Genomic DNA, 21,138 nt, shown 5'->3' with positions numbered 1-21,138 from the left:
AGCTAATGACAAATCATTGCTTAACATATACATACATGAGACATTACTGATGTCCGTCTTCTTTAACCTATAAGAGCTCAGACCCATTTTTACTGTCAGGAAAACTATGGGTGAGTCAGTTTTGAAACTTTAACAGAAACGTTCCTCAGTGTGTAAAGGGGCAGTGACACCTGTGTTACTGTTGGAGCCTGTGGATTATTTTTGCTGGTGACAGTACAGGGTTTTGTTTCCTCCCCAGGATTTCGCCTCTCTGTTTCTTCGGGTCGCCTCGTCTGGTTCGTTTCCTTCTGGAGGTTTTGGCAAACAGTACCAAATCGAGTGCGCTACCAGTGTGTGTTTCTTCACCTGCACGTCCTGGCTCCACGTTCCCATTCACATTCTGTTGTAAATACACTGTCCATGAAAATTCGCCCTTCACTGTAAATAAATTTGCTTCATTGCAGCTCTGTGCCTCCGTGCGTTCTGCTGTCTGAGTCCATCTGCATTTCCCATAACACATCGAAGTCAAACATCTAAAATCTTTGACCGTTCTGCTTTAGAAAGATTTTTCTAAAAAAACCCAACAAAAAACCAAAATCACACTGCAGGTATATTTAGATGTAAAAAAATATTGAACAATGCACCTCCAAAATTGTTTTGTTTTGTTTTTACTCAAAACAGCTTTTGTGGTAAAAGTGATTTACAAAAATTGCCAATACAAACTTATACCATTCAGCCACAACAGTGTGTAATTTTGTGCTCCCCTCTTGCTAAAACAGCTCTGAGCAGTCGATGAATGAACGCCACGAGACCTCCTGGGTTGTCAGGCATGAAGACATTAACAGTTGTTTTGGTTTTTTGTTTTGTTTTGTTGGCACATCCCAAATCACAAATCAAGGGAATTTAATGACCACATCAAAACCATCAAATTTTTCTTATATTAGTCAACTTTCCCGAACATTGCAGTTGATATTGCAGCATAGTTTGCTGAAAGAGCCCATTGTCATTTCAGAATACCCTGCCATGAAACATACATGGTGAGCAACAATATTTATGTGATACCTCTTAATGTGTCACATGAACTCCAAAACCAACCCATATGAAAAAGATTTATATTAATCTTATAAAGTTTGTATCTGTCTTGTGTGAAACTTGTATGAAAAGCATAAAAGAGTGAAAACACATATAAGATCCCTTGAAAAATTATATGAATGAAACTTGTATGGTTTGGATAGTCTGTGTTCTCTAGTCCAGTAGAAGAATAAAAGAATCAGGGTTCAATATTTACTAAAACAATATATGAAAGTAATGAGAAAGTGGCCACTTTCATGAGTAAATCATATAAGTTTTATAGGATTCATTATATGATGTAGACCACATCTTATGCAAGTCTTTTATAAGTTTTTTCCATTTCTTTTCCATATGGGAAAGCTTTCCCAGCAGAACATTTCCCATAGTATTACACTACCTTGGTCTGCCTAACTACTTCCAGTAGTGCATCCTGCTGCCATCTCTTCCTCTTGTAAATAATGCACATACACTCAGCTGTCAACATAATAGAAAAGAAAATGTGTTCTTCAGCCTTCAACCCTCCTTCAAGGAATCATCGTGCATCAGTGAGTCTTGGGTGCTCATGACCCTGTTGCTGGTTTACTTGTTTTCCTTCTTTAGCTCGCTTTTGGGAAAAATTCACAACAATCACTATTTTGGAAATGCTAGTAGTCCAGTTGTCCAACCATCAGAAGCTGACCAAGAAAAATGGGCACACTTACCATTTTCTCTTGTTTGTAAGTTATTTCCAGGTTGGACTTAAAAAAATGTTGATTTTTGCTGCCCAATAATTCCTACACACTGACAGATTGGTAATAATATAATCAATGTTTTTCACCTCACCTGCCATTGCTGTCCTTGTTGTAGCCAACAGGTGTATGCTGTATGCAGTAGCAAAAGTGGCTCCACATCATATACAGTTTAAACATTTACTGACAACACAGCTTTGATGCATTCAGAAACTCTACTGTAATCTTTGCATTTCAAGAAGGGAGAGATTTTTAATTTCTTAGCAAAAAAACCCCCAAAAACCAAGATGCTGACAAATACATGGAAAACATGATATGATAAAGCAAATTCTTTCCATTTAACTTATATGAGTTGCTTGCAATGGAGTGCTTTGGAGACACTTTGGAGCACATTGTCAGATGTGATACTGATTATTGAACTGCAAAACTCTGCAGAATGACTCTTGAGAAAATAAATATATCAGCTACTGTGAAGATTATGAGCTAAGCTGATTTGTGCCCAAACTTTGCAGACAGCATGCTTATGAACAATAAACTAAACTCGTAGTTATCTGAATCTTCTACTAACATTTTAGGATGTTACCTCTTTCCTCTGAATACACATTTAAAACTCTAACAAAACACAGCATGAATATAAAATTCGAGGTATACAAATGCTAAATATTTAACATTGCTAGATGCTGCATTTCATCAAACTCCTTTACATTAGACTGCACATTCACAGCCATTACTGAATGGGCTGTACAGTGATTTCCAACTTGCAGTTACAGTATTTCTTTCCAAAGTCTATCTCCCTGAAAAAAATCCAAACACCCCCGGCATACTAGCAATGTTAAATGTACAATTAACTTTTTATTAAGACATTTAATTGTGAATGCTACTCCTTCTCTTTACCCAATTTAACATCTTGACTTATTGCACTCGTTTGATTTTTTTCTTGTAACTGTTATGGCCGCTACTATTGCTGGTTTGAAGACTTAACTCTATAGTTTTCTATAGAATTTGCCACTCTATGGTGGTAAAGTTATCACCACTTCCATTTAAGTTTGCACCTCTGTCGTTTCTCAGGTACTTTATTGCATTACACTTTCTTGTGTTTCTGTGTAATTTTACAACTTTCTTTTATTTGTGCAAGTGCTGCAAAAGCATTCCCCTTGCACAGATTATTAAAGTTTTCTCATTCTGAAGGACTTCAAAAAGCTTGCAGTCATAAGTGGCTGGTGTTCTTCAATTTCACTTCACTTTGTAACTGCTGTCAGTAACAATCAGTACAGACCAATCATAGCCCTTCCCCAGCACTCCTGAACACGCTATTGTTATGACATTTTAAGAGAATGAGATATTGCACAAAATTATCCTTATAATTCCTCTTTTATTACAGTCTGACTCCAGAGCTCTGATAAGAGCATCCTTTAAATGTGCTTTCTAAGAAAGGATCATGAGTGTTTCTTTTCTCAGTAAAATATACAAACTCCCAGCTTCTGTAGATTTACTGTCATCTCTGATAGTTGCTCACATTTTCCAGAGACAGCCCTTTCTTACTGATCTATCATCTGTACTAGGCAGGCCAGAGTTAATGCTGGAGTCACATTGAATCCACCTGGACTGGCAGACCGCCGCTTTCCAAGTCTCAGTAAAACCACCTCTTTCTTTTTCACTGATCTCCTGGATGGGGACCTTAGGGTTTTATGATTATATAACCAATTGTCAGCATTCACGGTGAGCCACTAGTGAGACTACAACAGGTTTATTGTCTGAAGAAGGGGCTTTTGTGATATCAATAGTAGGTTCACATGAGAGCCCCAGTCGGGGGACTGTAGCAGCTGGTTGACCCAATGAGGCTACCATAAATAGGAATTCGTTAGTACGGCGGGGACCAGTTCCTGCTATTCCCCTCATGGCCTTGGTGGGGACCTTGGAGGAACTCTTTAAGCTGGAGCCTCTTCGAGGAGCTTCACACTGCAGCAGGGCTTGGAAGCACCTGTAAAACTGAGGCAAGCATACAGCACAAACATATGGTCAAGCTTCTTTTAAACTACACAGTTATATGCAAGAGACCACAGAGGACAAAACTTTATGAACTAAACACTTAGTTCTAATGTTTCTAGGCTGCATTTTATACCTTTTTCTAATATTGCTTTAAGGACAATACCAGCTTGATGCATTTTTAGCAAAGTTGCTGCTTCTTCAACAGGGAAGTTTATAGTGACTCATAATCTTTATTTTCTTAGTCTCACTCTTCTCTCTCTTAATTATGAGTGTGAGCCATCACTGTATTTTCAACTGATGTAGGTTATTTGTGCAAAGGATCATCGGTGTAACTTTGTGTTGAACATTGGGGGTATCAGGGTCCTGGGTCTCCTGACCCAGCGTTTTAGTTCTTTGTGATTTTTGTATTATTGTACTTGGTGTGAGTTTCTATGGTTTCTAGTTTCGATCCCTTGTCTTCATGTTTCTGTGTCCCCTCTGTTCTGTGTAAGTCTGTGTCTGCATGTTTGGGTTCCCCTCTGTGTCTCTCGGTTCTTAGAGTCCTCTGCCTTATGGTTTATATCTCTGTGTTTCTTAGTTGCTGTCTCCACTGTGTCAAGTTCGCGTCTCTGTGTGATCCTTCCTGTTTTACTTTGTAGGTCCGTGTCTTATGTGAATGTGTCCTGCTTTGCTTGTCTCGTCAGTTCTAATTTCCCCCAGCTGTGCTCTCCTTCTGTGTCTCATTCTCCTCGTTACTTCCCAGTGTATTTAGACCAGGGCTGCCCAATCCCAGTCCTCGAGAGCTACTATCCTGCAGCTTTTAGATGCATCCCTACTCCAACACAGCTGAATCAAATGGTTTGATTACCTCTTCAGCATGCCATCATGTTTGGCAAAGGCCTGATAACAAGCCATTCATTTGATTCAGGTGTGTGGGAACAAGGATGCATCTAAAAGCTGCAGGACGGTAGCTCTCGAGGACCGGGATTGGGCACCCCTGATTTAGACCCTGTGTTTCTCTGAGTCAGTGTTGCGTCGTACCCTCAACAAGCTGTGTGTGTTTTGCCTCCGTGTTACCAGTGTTTTGTTTCCAGCTCTAGTTTCAGTTCAGTATTTCTGCTTCAGTGTTTTAGTCCACCAGCGTTTTTGTTTGTCTTTTGGTGAGTTTAGTTAGTAAGAGGTTTTACAGCAATAAAGCTGCACTTTAAGTTGAACTTCTGTGTCTGAGTCCTGCATTTTGGATCCACCACTCCTGCTTGCCCACCTGCCACACAGCCAACCATGACAGGGGGGGTGTCAAGATCTCTGTCTAAATAAGTAAATAAATCTGGGTAAATTCCCAGATGATGAAACATGCAACTATTTTACTGGTAATAACCAGTGATGGGAATAATGGTAATTAGTAATCTAACTAATTACTATTTCTATCGTTACAACGTCGTTACAGTTACTAACAAGAAAATGTGGTCGCGTTACTATTTTTCAGCAAACAGACGGTTGAAGCTGTCTTCAGCTTACCGCACCTTCAGTTGCATGGAAGTAGCTGTCTATGTAAGTAATCTGGGCGCTACAGCTATAAGCAGCTGCGCGCGGTCTTGCAGACAGCAATCACTTTCTGCCTGACGATCACTTTTTGGCACAACACCTGGAGCTAAGGGGGCAAAACAAACGCATGACTGCTGCTGTTTGACTGAGAAAGAATAAAGTAGTCGTGGTAAGCCAATCACATGACCACGTCGAGATGACAAAGAAACAAGGTGATATATACCAGTTTTTAAATTGTGCTGATAGGGCACGTAAAGCCAGAGTCATGATAAACAATATATACGCAGCGTTTTTTTCCTGAATAGTTTCGTCACGTTTGCTGTCTAAGGACAGCGCAGCAAGCACGCTCTGCTTATGAGCAAGAAATGAAAAAACAAAAAACACCGCTTTCGTGTTGGTGGAAAAATTATACACCTCCTGCTGTCGGGGTGTGTGTGTGTGTGTGTGTGTGGGGGGGGAATTACGCCCTTGCAAAGGATGGCAAGTGGAGGGTGTATCCAGGTTCTACTGTGTTACCTCTGCTGTGCTGTGAAAAATTACTTTATTGCCAATCAGATGCTCTCCAGATGGCTTTGCATGATGGATTACAGTCTGGTGGTATTTTAATTCTGCCGAATTTGACAAGATCCCCAACAAAGCCTCCACCGTCTTTTACAGATGGCTGTAGACTGTCACTGCTGGATCTCTCTCCTGACCTCTACTTATGGCTGTTTATTTACATTAACAATTTCAAATTTGGATTCATCACTCCATAAGTCCTGTTGCCACTGATTCTCACACAAGTTATTGTGTCATTTGGCATACCTCATCCTTACTTAGGAATGGCTTGACAGCTACCCTTCCACCTTCTTTTTTTAGGGCTACCATTTCTTCTTTCACCCCACTTGTTCAACTCCTCTAATATATAACACTATATTAGATTTATTGTATTCTGGCTTTGAGAATGACCTTGTTAGTGCAAAAATACTATTTTATTCCTGTGAAACTCTATCATCTTTAGCATTTTTCATAGATTAAAACTTAGTAAATTACTTCTCTAGAAAGCCAGGAGAACTATTACTTGAGCTTTTGGCTTCCAGTCTGGTTGATTGGAAGCAAATTATGAAGAAATAAAAGGGGTGTGTTGTATTTTAAAAGAAATGTTTAAATTTAAATGTGAGTTCAGTGCTTACTGTTCACACACACAAAAAAGGGGTGAGAAAATGGGCTTATTTTGTATATGTATTCTCATACGTGGTTATTCCAAATGTTCCCAATTAGGTTCTCAATGTGTTTTGTGCAGTGCCACAAATCATTTAGCACTTTTAACAACATGAAAGTTGTGCCAGTTAAAACAGAAAGTGCACTCCATGCTGAAGCCAAATCTGCTAAATGCCAAATCCAAAAAGTTTAATCATTTCATTAAAAGTTTGTACAGCAGGGGAAGCAAAAGGTGCTAAAAGACAAAACAAGAAGAAAAAGAAAACCTTCAGCACAAGGCTTCATTCAAGTGGCCTTTCAAAACCATGGATTTCTTCCTGAAGCCAAAGCCCTCTTTTTCAGATTCACACACACACACACACACACACACACACACACACACACACACACACACACACACACACACACAAATAATCACATTGTTAAGTTTATTCTGCTTATACCACTTACATTTGTGTTTGTGGTCTAGCCTCCGTTCACCAGCCTTTGGGGTTTACCTTAAAAACTGTGGCATTGTCTTGCATTTCTGAAAGCGTTGGCTGTTTGATGTAATGAGGAAAATGTGAATGTGTAGCAAATAGAATGAATTTGATTTTTTTGTTTTTGTTTTAGGGAAAATAAAATGATATCATGCTGCTCTGAATAACTGACTTTTTGCATTAACCTTATTCGATGTAGGAATAATGTCCCATTGGTTTTGGAGCAGCACTGGCATCCACAATCATTATCTCCATTGTTCTTAATGCTGCAGAGTCAGCTTTGGATAAACATAACAACCCTCTGGAGACGAGAAATTGAGGACCTGTGGTGTCGCTCGGTCTCTGTATAACAAAATAGGCTGTAAGGGAAGAGGACGCTGACTCTGTAACTCTGAACATGAATGGTGTTAAATTAATGAAGCAGAAAACAAAGCTAGGGTTCATGCTGCGTTCACTGGGCTATTGGTAAGCTACTGCACTTTAGTTCCAGAATAAGGCTGACTCTAGGCTGAGACCTGCCCTGCAGATCTACAAACAGAGGTGATCCCCTACTGTGTGCTGCTACAGAAAAACAAGGACTTCAGGCATAGCAGAACACACCCGAGCCCTCCTTGTACCAGGAAAATTACAGTCCCACTGCTGGAGAAATGATGGCTGGTCTTTAGCATTAGGAAGGGGTACAATTATGTACTCATCATGTAGGTGCAAGGCTAGTAAAGAAACAAAACAATCATTGGGGAAATGCTGCAAAAACTCCCAACAAACTCTGACATGGTGACGACAGGGTTGTGTCCACCTGGTGGACCCTAATAACATACATTTATCACTTTTTTGGGCCTGCTTTAATCAGAAGTTTCTTCTATTTTGTGACAGAGATGTGTTTGATGTGAGCTGTGACAAAATGAAAATGTCTCTGAAGTGGTGGGAGGCAAAGATCTCAGCACCTTTGCCTCTTAATTTTGCAGCTCCTGCAGTACTCTGTTATTACCAGCTCCATTACTGCAACTTCACCGGAAAGGCAGTTTAGATGTTCAGCATCTTGTTTGTGAAGGCTATAAGCATCGTTGTTCTTATTCCACAAACCTAATATCCTAAATCCATATTTGATGATGTATATCATATATTCACTGCCATACACTGCCCTAGAGTAGAAGACAGTAGGAGACAGTGGATTTATATCTTTAGTTTGAGAGGTAATGGAGTGTTACCTTTCTATATGAGTGTGAGAGATCCAGACTTGCACTATTGAAAACTGGAATTAACATGCTCATCAGATGTTTTATATGGTGGACGTTTTAGACATGTACTTCTATTCTTTCTTCTGCATAATGCCAGGAGGAGCCAGTCAGAAGACTTAAAGGCTTAATTTAGAGAGGGGAAGACCTTAAAGAAGAACTAAAACAGCTTGATTCAGACTGTGGATGAATTGTAGGACTGCACCAAGGCCTAATATGAGATAAATAAGGTTTATTTTGAACTCTAAATCACTTATATAGTAAAGTCACTTTAAAGGTTGTAACATGGGATGTAAAAACTTATAAGTTATTGAAAAATGTGATAATCCTAAGATTCCACAGATACATAAAACATTGAAACAGTGAAATATTTTTGCAGAGTGTTGTTCAGTCTAATTAATTAACAGATAGTCCTTGATTAGGACATTTTGAAGGACCTCTCAGTTCTTCATTCATTTCCCAGTAACTACTCAGAGTGGGAAATAATAACAAAAGTACTGTTTAACATAATCATGGATTTTGCACTGTTAGGTTCTGCACTATAGTGTCACTGCTCTTCACAGGTAAATGGGATGATTGCAGGGCTTCACCTGAGCTCACGCTTCGGAATTATCACCAGTACATTCCAGTGCTTCTCAGCATATTAGCTTAATGGGTAATGAAAGACACGCACTGTGCAAAAAGCTGGATGCATGATTGAAGTTGCAGAAGAGCTTTACAATATAAAAGCAATCATAACTGCATTTCTCTGTAATCAAAATAAAGACATAAAGCTTTTATTAAATCAGCTGGTCTCTAAACATCACTTGGTGGATCCAATCAAATAAGCAGGAAATAAATCAGCTATAACTTAAATGGATAAAAGCATTTTAATCTTATAGTTGATCATGGCCTCTTCATCAACAGTAACATCATGCAGTAAATTGTATTATCTGCAAGATGAATACAAAAATGAATAAAGATAAAGTTAGGTTAAGTACCTTTGGACCGAATTCTGTAAAACTAGCTTTAAACTAACAAACAGCAAACTGCCTTAAAGTAAACAGAACTCTTTTAACTGATAACATTATCTTTCTGAACCATTACTGGTCTACACTTCCACAAATACTGTATTCTCACAAGCACCAAGAGTCAGAATACATCACAGTTTGTGAAAAGAAAGGACAGGCTGTCTCCAAGGTACAGAGGGAAAGCATTGAAATGTATACACCTTCTGTCAGGATATAATAAATAGTCAGTGGACCTCTGGATACATTTTTAAATCCAAGAAACAGAACTGGAAGTCTCGAGATTGAGATTTCATGCAGATTTAGCTGTTTTATATCAATCTCTTAACAAAAAAAGAAAGAAAGAAAAATAAAGTGTTATCCAGCATAAACCTGGGTATTTCTTGCACATAGATGGATAGAAAGATTCTGAATAATTAAAGGCCTCAGCAGCAAGTTAAAAATGTAACAATGGATTCAAGGTATACAGGTTTATTTTCAATTCTATGCATTTCTATCCATGTCTGTAACATATTCTCAACACAACGGCTGGCATTAAACTCCAATTTAGTCCTCCTCCTGAGTTCGTGTTAATGTGGACTCTGAAGATGCCACTCTTGAGTAAACGTAGTATACTTAGTATACTTTCTGAGTTTCATGTATACTTATAGTCTACTACATTTTCTCATGGGTGCAAAATACAGTGAAACTTTTTCGCAGCATGTGCTTAGATTTAAGGCATCACAGCAGTGAAATCGCACATGTGGCATTTGGAAAGAGACAAAAAGGTCGAGTGTACACAGATAATTAGTTCAAAAGTCATTTATTGATTGAATTAGATTCACGACAGTAGCATGTGACCCAGACATGTGTTTGTGTAATTGAAAGCATGTGTACAGAATATCACAGATTGTATCTTGACCATTTTTTAACCACTGATCATTAGAGACCAAAAAATGGCTTCTGTTAAGTGTTATTTGTGGAGCCAAAACGCAATGGCTTATTCCACTAAACCTCTATTGCTGCTTAAAATGAAGAAAAAATAAACCACAATGGGAATTCTGGAATTCTGCACTTCTCCAGTACAATTAGCGCAGGTACCACAGTCTGTTTATTTATTTGTTTTGAAATTGATTTTAAATATTCTGCCCTTTGGTTGTTGGTACTTTCAAATAAGGGTGGATAACATATCAATATCATGTGACTCTCTTGTGAGACAGTCATTCTTATATGGATGCTCTAAAAAGATTCCCCTCACTAATCTGATTACTTTATGTCTCCTTATATATTTGCTTTTTCAAATGAGAGGACAGTGAATCAATGTTTACAACTATTTTACAGAAAAGAAGAAGAAATTCAGACACAGGGGAAACGGTGAAAGAATGAGCGAAAGCTTACTCAAGGGCGGCTAAGATGAACTGCCACAATAGTGTAACTCAATCATACACAGACACAACTGCCAATCAAAGCTTGGACACACCTTCTCATTTAATCGTTTTCCTTTACTTTCATGACTATTTTTACATTGTAGATTCTCACTGAGGGCATCAAAATTATGAATGAACACATATGTCGTAAACAAAAAAGTGTGAAATAAATCCAAATATGTTTTATATTTTAGATTCTTCAAAATGGCCACCCTCTGTTTTGATTACTGCGTTGCACACTCTTGGCATTCTCTCGATGACCTTCATGAGGTTGTCACTTGAGACGGTTTTCCAACAGTCTTGAAGGAGTTCCCAGAGATGCTGAGCACTTGTTGGCCCTTTTGCCAGCTCATCCCAAACCATCTTGATTGGGTTTAGGTCAGGTGACTGTGAGCCAGTTTCGTCGTAGTGCTTGATGGGTTTTGCAACTGCACATTACTATTGACTGACTGACCTTCAGTTCTTAAAGTAATGATGTACTGTCGTTTCTCTGGACTTAGCTGGTCGGTTCTTGCCATAATATGAATTCTAACAGTTGTCAAATAGTGCTGTCAGCTGTGTACCAAACTGACTTCTGCACAACACAACTGATGGTCTCAACCCCATTAAGAAGGCAAGAAATTCCACAAATGAACCCTGATAAGGCACACCTGTGAAGTGAAAACCATCTCAGGTGACCACGTCATGAAGCCCATTGATAGAAGGCCAAGGGTTTGTCAACAAAGCAAAGGGTGGCTACTTTGAGGAATCTAAAATATAAGACATATTTAGAGTTTTTTATCATTTTTTTCTTTGCTACATAATTCCACATATCTTGCTTCATCTATTTGATGCCTTCAGTTTGTATCTACAATGTAGAAAGTAGTAAAAATAAAGAAAAACCATTAAATGTGCAGTGGTGTGTCCAAACTAGACTGTATATATGTAGGTGTGTGTGTGGTATATATAAAACCACTCATATAAAATTAAAAAGTAGCTATTTTGTGTGGATAATAGAATAATATTAATATAAGAGAATAGAAACTTTATTTCAAATTAAATTCTAATTCTGAATGAATGGACACAACTTGAACATCTGTTTTGCAGAATACAAGCAGAGGAAAACAAAGTAAATGTAAAAGAAATATCTGTTTCCTGTTGCTTACATTGTAGATGTAGATGAGTGACTGTCTCCACTCACAGTCACGGGTTAAAGTGAGATTCAGCAGGTGTTGGAACCCCGAGACTGGTTGTAGTGGGGCAGCGTTGGGAGAAGAGTCACTCTGAAATATGTCACAATAATTTCTATTGCTCTAGTTTTAGTTAAATGGTGGCCATGTTAACGTGCATGATAACTGTTAAAAACCTCAATGTTGAAACTGGAGCTGACCTCTCTTCAGTGATGTTAACATTCACTCATGTCGATGTATTCAGCTGCTGAGTGCCGGCCTGTCAACAGAGGTGCTGTGTAAAGTTATGCTGCAGTCACACTAGAGAAAAGAGTTGGGGAAGACTGCTGTGCTACCGAAAGTCGGCACTTACATGCCACCAGTTTGCAATAACATCACAATTAACTGTGATTAATCTCAAATCTGCAAATCCGTACCTTAGAGCTGGACTCGCCACCTGTGTGCAGAATTCACACATCAAGCATGATACCCTCAGCCATAGACTGGTCCACAGCTGAATGATTTAATAGCAAATAGAAAGTAGTTAATTTCATTAATAACCTGCATTCTTTTAAGAGCATTGCAAATTTGCAGCTCAAAAATGAGAATGCCAGTAACGCACTAACAAAATAACACAGTGAAAGTGCAGGTTTAATGCTGTGTTTCTCTCTGACAAGAGCATGGCAGTTTAGATAAAGATTCTGAAGGATGCTGAAGAAGAATCAATATGTTTATGATACAAGGGTGAACTTTTCTCTTAAGATTTACTGAGGAGTGTGTGTGGTTCTTACAACTGAGCAAAGAATGAAGGAGTGGATTTATCCAGAGTTGCTGTATTAAAAACTATTATTTCATGCAACCCTGAAAGCTTCATTTTGTAGCAGCTGACATGTGTGATGTGCAGAAGAAAACAAAACATTATATACTGTCAGACATTTGCAGCTCAGGTTTGTGTGGTTCAGTATTTGATGGAGCAGATCGTTTGCACCAATCAGCACAGACTGACTCTGATTAGAACATGTTGGCAGTCTGTCTGTATTTATAAACTAGATGGTGAATGTACTCCGTCTGTAAACCTTCACCAATCTGACTGAGATTGAGATTGGAGAGAGACAAGTTGCTTTCCACCAATCGCATTGTGACAAAAGTGGTCACCCGGGCTGAGGGTGCTGCATGCTCGTTGGTTGCCGTGACTACTTGCAATAAGATAAGATAAGATAAGATAAGATAACTCTTTATTGTCATTGCACAGTCATACATGGTACAGTAGTACAATGAAATTGGAAAAACTGTCCTACGTCGGCACTACATATAACACAACACGACACGATATGACACATCACAACGTAACAAACAACACAACACAGTATATTAACTTAGTATAAAAAAGAAGAATAAGTGTATGTGTATTGCACACTGTTATTATTGCACATTAATTATTATTGCACCTTGTTATAAATATAAATATTCTATTTGTTCGGGACCTCAGCAGCCTGAACCTCCTGCCAGACGGCAGCAGCTTAAACACCCGGTGTCCTGGGTGTGTGCAGTCCCGTAGGATGCTGCGTGCCCTCTTGAGACAGCGAGTGCTGTACAGGTCCTTCAGGGAGGGAAGAGGATGTCCAATGATTTTTTGGGCCATGTTGATGACCCTCTGGAGTGCCTTTCTGTGTGCTGTGGTGCAGCTGGAGAACCACACACCGATGCAATATGTCAGCACACTTTCAATGGAGCAGCGGTAGAAGACGGTCAGCAGCTCCTTCTTCAGGTCCATTTTTCTGAGGATTCTCAGAAAGTGGAGACGCTGTTGGGCCTTCTTTAAGACCGCAGAGATGTTAGAGCTCCATTGGAGGTCTGTGTCTATGTGCACACCCAGAAACTTGAAACTGGAGACCCTTTCCACGCACTCCCCGTTGATGCTGACAGGCTGCAGCTCGGACTTCCTCCTTCTGAAGTCAACTACCAGTTCTTTTGTTTTGGTGGTATTGAGGTCCAGGTTGTTGTCTGCACACCAATCTGACAGCCTCTGAACTTCAGCTCTGTATGCAGTCTCATCTCCCCCTGAGATGAGCCCCACCACAGTGGTATCATCTGCAAACTTGATGACTGTGTTGTCTGGGTGGGAACTAACACAGTCATGTGTGTACAGAGTGTACAGTAGGGGACTCAGTACACAGCCTTGTGGAGAGCCGGTGTTGAGGCTGAGGGCTGAGGAAAGATGAGGCCCCACTCTAACTCTCTGTACACGGTCTGAGAGGAAGTCTCTGATCCAGCGGCAGGTGGTGGAAGGAAGTCCAATTTCCAGCAGTTTATCTATTAGTCTGTCCGGGAGTATCGTATTGAAAGCAGAGCTAAAGTCAACAAAGAGCAGCCTGGCGTAACGGCCCTGCACTTCCAGGTGAGAGATGGTGGTGTGGAGCGTTGTAGCAATGGCATCTTCAGTTGATCTGTTAGCTCTGTATGCAAACTGGAGCGGGTCGAGTGTGGGTGGCAGGCAGGACATGGTGTGACGTCGGACCAATCTACCCCAGACAGCAAAAAACTGAATGACTCACCAACTAATGGCTTTTCTTCACCAGATGGAAATTGCCATCCTATTTATACTCTAGTGTGACTGAAGCCTACGTTGGATGAGGCACTGTTATATTAATAGGCTACCACTACATGTGAATATCTAGTCTGACAGTATTTTTTAATATTGTTACTTTGTGGAACTATCATGATAGCATTATACTGTGTGTTACTCAATGATTTTCACCACTATTTCCAACCAAATGTCTACTTTAGTTTGGAGAAACATCTCTAACTGCAGCACGTAGACGGCTGTTTTACTTAAATATCACAGTTTTGACATTTTGTGGGTTTCTTTTGGTTTGGAGACCAGATTCTATTCCTAAATTTGGTTTATAGTGTTTTGTGTTTCCATGTGTTCGTGATTTTTATTGTTATATTTTATTAATATTCTGACCCCTGTTACTAGTTTCCTATTTTATTATTTTTGTCTTTTATCTTTTGGTTAGTTATTGATGAACATAGGTTTATAAGTTCCGCTTTGTATTTCCTTCCTTTTCCCTCAGGCTCGTCTTTGTGCTAGTCTCCATGATTGTCTTTCTGTGTCAAGTTCATATATTTGAGTCCTTGTCTCCGCTTTAGTGTTTCCTGTTTTATTTTGCTAATCCTTGTCCTGTGTGTTTAGTGTTCAGTTTTAATTTTCCCAGTCTTGATTTCCCCCAGTGAGTTTTCCTGGTTTGTCTAATCTCCCTGATTACTGGGTGTGCGTTTATAGTTCTTGTCTCGCTGTGGCCTTTGGTTACGTCATCCTATTCAGTGGGAGTTCAGAATTCAGGGTCATGTAGCCTAGTGATGTGCGATACCACTGATTTCCTTTCCGATCCGATACCAAGTAATATTCAGGGTGGTATCGACGATACTGATCCGATACCGATACTTTGTACAAAAATGTATTTTATTTATTGTATTTCAAATTATAGCGTCATAATGATTACAGGGCATCAGATTACTTGTTCTTATCACTTAATAATGCAGGGTTCATCATATAGAAATAAAAAAACTGAAGTTGTGCCTATTTGAACACTTTGCCTGCCTGCAGCACTAAAGGACTCGTGAGAGACGTCTGTCTTGCCCTAGCAGCACCTGTCCCTGTCCTCCCACATCACTAATGTAGCCTTCAAATAGTTCCAGCAAGCGCTTAGTGGGCAGTTGGAATGTGTGTTCTTCTATATCTCTATGGCACATCTAGTACATTTTGCTAACTTTGACAACTATTGTGAGGCTCCACCATTCCTGTAAAAAATGGTCTAATGAAGTGAATGGAGATGACGCGACTCTTTCATTTAATAGTTCTGGTATCCCTTATATCCCTGCGAGCCTTACTATAATTGCATTCTTTGATGTGTTATGATTTACCTCTAGTGAAAGGTTGTTTTAAGTTACGAGTCTGCACTGGGGCCCTTATGGTGGCCCCTAGAGACAAAGCACGTACAAACTCCAAAATATGTACAAACTCCAAAACATAACGGAAGTGCTCCAGGATGCTAGGAGCAGTGTTGGGCTTCTCTCTAAGCCAACCACACTGACTGTTAGCTAACGTAGGATTTGACTCCACCATAAACTAAGCATTCATAGCAATTTTAAAAAAATCAAACAAACAACAGTTTGCACATTACCTTTCTTATAAAGCGTGGTTGTTCTATCCTTGCAGGTGTTTTCCGCCGGTATCCAACTCCATGTTTGCAACAAACTTGCCGTTTATTTTGCAAATTGAGCTCAACACTGCCCCTAGCGTCCTGGAGCACTTCCGTTCTGTTTTGGAGTTTGTACATCTCTAGCGGGCACCGTAGGCCCTCGCTCTTCCTTAAATACAACATTAAATAAGTAGTTTGTGTACTCCACCTGCTTCAGTTTAATCAACAATCTCCTGATTTAAAGCCCCTTACAGGTTGGCAAAGTTGCGAAGTGTTGTTGTTAGATTTGTATTGTTGATTGTCATTTATGCTTAGAAATATTTACTTATATATGCTTAGAGTTTTGTAATTAGTTGTAGATTGGTAGAGGTTTTGATCCTTGATAGTCTGCAAACTTTGTGTGTATTAGACAGCACTTTGGGAGCATGAGAGGTCATACCGTGTCTTATTATTTTATGGTAGGATTAACGTAGTTGCGTCTGTTCTAGTCTAAGTGTTCTTTGTTTAGATGAACTGCAGGACTTCCTCACCGTGTTATCTAGGATGAACCATCTAGGGTGAGGGGGAGGCTACCCTCTTCCTGACCAAGGATGTTTGACCCTTTGATCAGCAGTCCCCACACACACACACACACACACACACACACACAGTATTCTTTGTTCACATGTATACCTATGTAAGATGTTATATGTTAATGACCCTATGCATATTCATGTAACCACAATAAAAGGAGTGCTGTGGGGAAACCTGGCTGAGAGTCTGACAGTGGTCAAGTGGTGGAACGACGCTTGGCTCCAGCCAGGTCTCCCTCATGCATGAGTAACCAGAGAACTTTGGTGCCTTGAGTCTTGCTTTTGCTGCGTAGCAGATTGTCCTTAACGTTCCAGCGAATAGGTTTATGCTACAAACCTAACAGTTGTCTTTTTAAGACTTTTTATTCTTCGACTTAAAAACATATCTCAAACTTTTTTACCACACTGTGACCTCATCTCATGAGAGCCTGTAATCATTTGACTCGTCATTGAACTTCTCACGCACACTATGTCTCAAAACCTTGCTGGGCATGAACAGATGCTGAGGAGAAGAAGAGCAAAATGCCCCAGGACATAACCAAAAAGATCTTTCACGCACTGCGTCTATAAGCAACATGTTTGTCCCTATTGTCAGTATTTCAGTAACCTTTAGGTCATCGGAGAGTGAAAGCTAGCAAGGAGATGTAAAGAAACAAGATGATCAGCACCTCTCTGTAATGTTGATGCACACTCCCCACTTCCCTCAGCTGTCCAAACACCACACTGATGAGGGCTAGAAGGACGGGAGAGAGAAAGATGGAGACAACAAACAAATGCTAAAGTATGAAGTAAATTAGGGCACAGAGGCATCAAGGTTGAGGTCAGGAGAAAGGTGAAGATAATGACAGATAACTAGATAAAGCATGACAGGGAGATTGAAGGAACAAGATGCACTGACAGAATATTTCAGAGAGAAAGGGCTGCAGAGAATTTATGAAGAGTCATCTCAGACTGGTTAGAGCAGGTGTGGATGATGATGAACCCTGTGAACTGAGCGGATATTATATGGAAAGAGGAGCTCAACTTTCTCTTAAAAACATCAGACTTTGTCTTGGGTTTAATGTTATTCAGTTTTGCTGTGACTGTACATGAGAGTAGTTTTTTCCTAAAGGACAGATCTTTATTGTCTGTGTTTGTAAAGGTCCAGCACATTCCAAAAATATGTGGCATTTGTATTGAATGACATTCTTATTGGAGGATTAGATGGAAAATGGATAGACCCAAATAGATAGATTTTAACTGAATTCTCTGTATGACATACATCAAAACATTTGCAGTGCTCTCTCCACAGTTTCAGAAGAGTTAAACTGCAGTCAGTCATTCTTCTACATTACAGAAGACAGTCTCGTAGTTTAAGGGACTTGTATGAGGTGAGTGAATGTCAGGAAGCTTCTTCGATAGCCATCAGCAGATACCTTCTGCTTCATTTGACATTTGCTTGACTTAATCCAGGAAACTCCCCAGTGCTATGAATTACAATGCAAACCATAGATTGTATTAAAAAATCAGAGGGTTGGAGCTGGAAAAACAATGATTCATTCACATAAGAACTTGTGAATAGAATGATATTTGGGAAAACATTTTTGGCACATCACCAATTCAGCAGAGGCTGATCTTGGTTTATATTGTAAATCAGTCATATCCTCACTCTGAGGTGAAAAGGTAGGAACATTTTAGATTTCCTGCAAATTCAATTTTTTGTGATGTAGAGCGTCACTGAATGAATTCTTCCCAGGAGATCAGCAAAATATTCATAACCAGGAAACAAACCTCTACAGTTGTTTTGAATTTTGAGCCTAGTTGGTCCTTGTTGTCTTTCTTGATTGTTTTAAAATTAACATCAAGAAGTGTGACTTGGTACTTATGGGGCTGGACTGAGGCAATAACACCATTACACATATAATTTACCCTAACATACATGCATGTTCTCCCTGTGTTTGTGTGGGTTCTCTCTGGGTACTCTGGCTTCCTCCCACAGTCCAAAGACATGCTGTTAGTGGGGTTAGGTTAATTGGAAACTCTAAATTTCCCATAGTGAGTGATTGTGAGTGCGAATGGTTGTTTGTGTCTATGATTAGCCCTGCGACAGACTGCCGACCTGGCCAGGGTGTACCCTGCCTCTCGCCCTCAGACAGCTGGGATAGGCTCCAGCACCCCCCGTGACCCTGAAAAGGATAAGCGGAAGCGAATGGATGGATGGATGCATGCAATCCCTGTCTACAATGACAAGGTTAGGTCTTTACACAACTTATTGTTGGATTAAGAGATGCGGTAAGGACTTCAAAGACTGCAATGATCTATTAGTTGTTTCAGTCACCATCTTTTCAGTTTTTCATGTTTAACATTGAAAATGTATGTATTTTCTCTTTGCATTAAAGCGCTGTAACATGTACAAGATGCTACACAAGTGACAGTTCCTGTATATCTTTATTTTGTTTTAGTATATTTTTCCAAGTACACAGTCTGGTGTCATTAGTTCACTTTTTAAAAATGCCTAGTTTTTATTTTTATGTCAGTCAAATAAAATCATACTCAGGTTTTAGTTTTGAAAAGGTGACAATTGTGACAATATACAGATATTTTTGGATTGGTCTATATATAAAGCAGTGTATTCACGAGTATTCACAAGTTTATTTTCAAGTAGTGATTAAAAAATAAACAGATGATTAAACTTACCCATAATCCCTGTTTTTTAAACCACCCCGGGGGTCTCGGCTGTGAGCAGAGCTGATCGTTGACGGGACAAACCAGCTGATCCTTGTATCTGTACAGCATTTTTAGTCTTCAACTCGCCTCAACTCACAGTTTCCATAGTAATGGGCTGGGAGGAATTGAAGACTGAAAATGACATACAGGACATTTGGTTTCATTCTCTCCCACTGGCTCCCTCCCAGGGGAAGTTGAAGTTGATGACGTGTCGGCTAAAATGTCCCTGTAAGGTCAGTTAGCTGTGGCGGTGGCCTCAGCATCTGATGTAACATGTAAGGAGAAGCATGCAGTATCTCCAGATGACAGCAGCATATTGAGTTTGTATGCTTTTTCAGTAGATTTCCAACTCCACAGTAAAATAAGTCTTGGCAGTAACACAGTAACTTTCCAGTAAGGAAAGTTTAAGCCTGAGAAAAAGTATTGCACTTTGAAAGGCTCTCCAATATACTGCACTGCATATAATTCTTTGTATAGTACATCTCAGGATCTACTGCACATAGATATCCTGAGAGGGCTAAAGCCTTACATAGCATAATGCTTTTCATTGAGAAAGAAAAATAAGTTTTATCAGTCTGCTTCAGTGAGACAGTCTCGCTTATCTTCTCCTATTTATGCTCACGATGATGAACTATGTTTCAGAAACGAACAAAACATCTTAAATCTTGAGTTTAAATGTATTGTTTGCACAGAGAGCTTGAGTTGAGAGAGAACCCTGATAAGGAAGGTGGAGAATAAAGTAAACTTGAAATTTAGAGTTAACTTTGGGAGCACAGTAAAAATATAACTAATGTGAGGTGAATAAAAATACGAGGCATTCTGGCGTATCTATTCGTGTGGATGTTACTTTGACATGACCGCTCACCTAACGGGGGAAATTAGGGAGAGACCACAAATGCAAAAATGCACCAGTGATTGTGGAAAGTATTGTTCCATAGCTGGTAGTTTGTTGTAGTTTGCCTCTGTACACCACCACAGTGGATTGTCAAACAATCCAAATGTTCTTTGGTAAGAAGACTGCCAGGTTTAACTCTAAAACTACAAAAATGTTAGTCTTTTAAAAATATAGCTAGTAATTAATTATTTGATTTAAAACCCCCTGTACTGGTATGCAGAGGCAAAACTACAAAAAGTTTTCATAAATAGTCCAACTATTTATGGAACTAACCCTGCCATTAATGTACACATTAAAATAGCTCTGTCAGAATCAGCTAATTTCAGTATTGACTCATGTAATCTACCAAGAGCAACACAAATCAATCTGTCAGTGTCCAATTTATTAAAATGAGGTAAAACTAAATTGTTATTTAGATTAACCAACACTATGAACAAGTGAGCCATCGCGATGCTTTGGAATGTCTCTATAGCTCTATGCCTCAACCATTTATACAACCAATGAATTAAACATTTAAAACTTGAGTGTGATTTTAGCACAAACAATAGAACACACCAGCAAACAAGGCCAAGCCAAGCACCCAGAAATGATCAGCTGACAAAAACATCCCCACCAGTCACATTCGTCGGGGTAAACTGTGTCAGTATTGGTTCCTACTGGTCAAAAAGTTTCACTTAAGGAAGAAGAATCTAAGATCCAGTTCAACTATTGCACTGGGCTCTGAGCTCGGTCATGCCCGGGATGACACTGCTCGATAAAAAAGTAGTACTGCATCACTCAACAATAACATAAGCGTTTACTGTTGGTCTGTGGGTTTAATTAAATAACACAAAACAACAACAGCTGCATGACAAATGTGAAACTACTTTTAAGGTTTACTTTGATTATTTATTTGGATGTAAACTTCTTTGTGTGCCATAGTATTTAATCATTGAATATGTACAGCTAGTTTATAATCAGAAGAGATTCTCTGAATGTTGGGCCACTGACACAC

The 21,138-nt window shown here is 39.4% G+C and overlaps 1 protein-coding gene across 1 annotated transcript in view; it reads right to left on the bottom strand.

Annotated features, from left to right (window-relative positions):
- Positions 1 to 2,798: 2,798 nt before the first annotated feature.
- Positions 2,799 to 21,138, bottom strand: part of tmtopsa (teleost multiple tissue opsin a) — a gene marked incomplete at its 5' end in the record, with an annotated part of 76,723 nt that continues 58,383 nt past the window's right edge. The window contains one exon of the mRNA XM_082513814.1: positions 2,799 to 3,767. Coding sequence (XP_082369940.1) covers positions 3,486 to 3,767 — 282 coding nt within the window. The 3' untranslated portion in view covers positions 2,799 to 3,485. The remainder of the gene's footprint in view (positions 3,768 to 21,138) is intronic.

This window comes from Aulonocara stuartgranti (assembly GCF_965226115.1).
Source record: "Aulonocara stuartgranti genome assembly, chromosome: 18".
NCBI lineage: Eukaryota > Metazoa > Chordata > Actinopteri > Cichliformes > Cichlidae > Aulonocara > Aulonocara stuartgranti.
The sequence above is the reverse complement of the archived record's forward strand: the minus strand, read 5'-3'. Positions and strand labels throughout refer to the sequence as shown.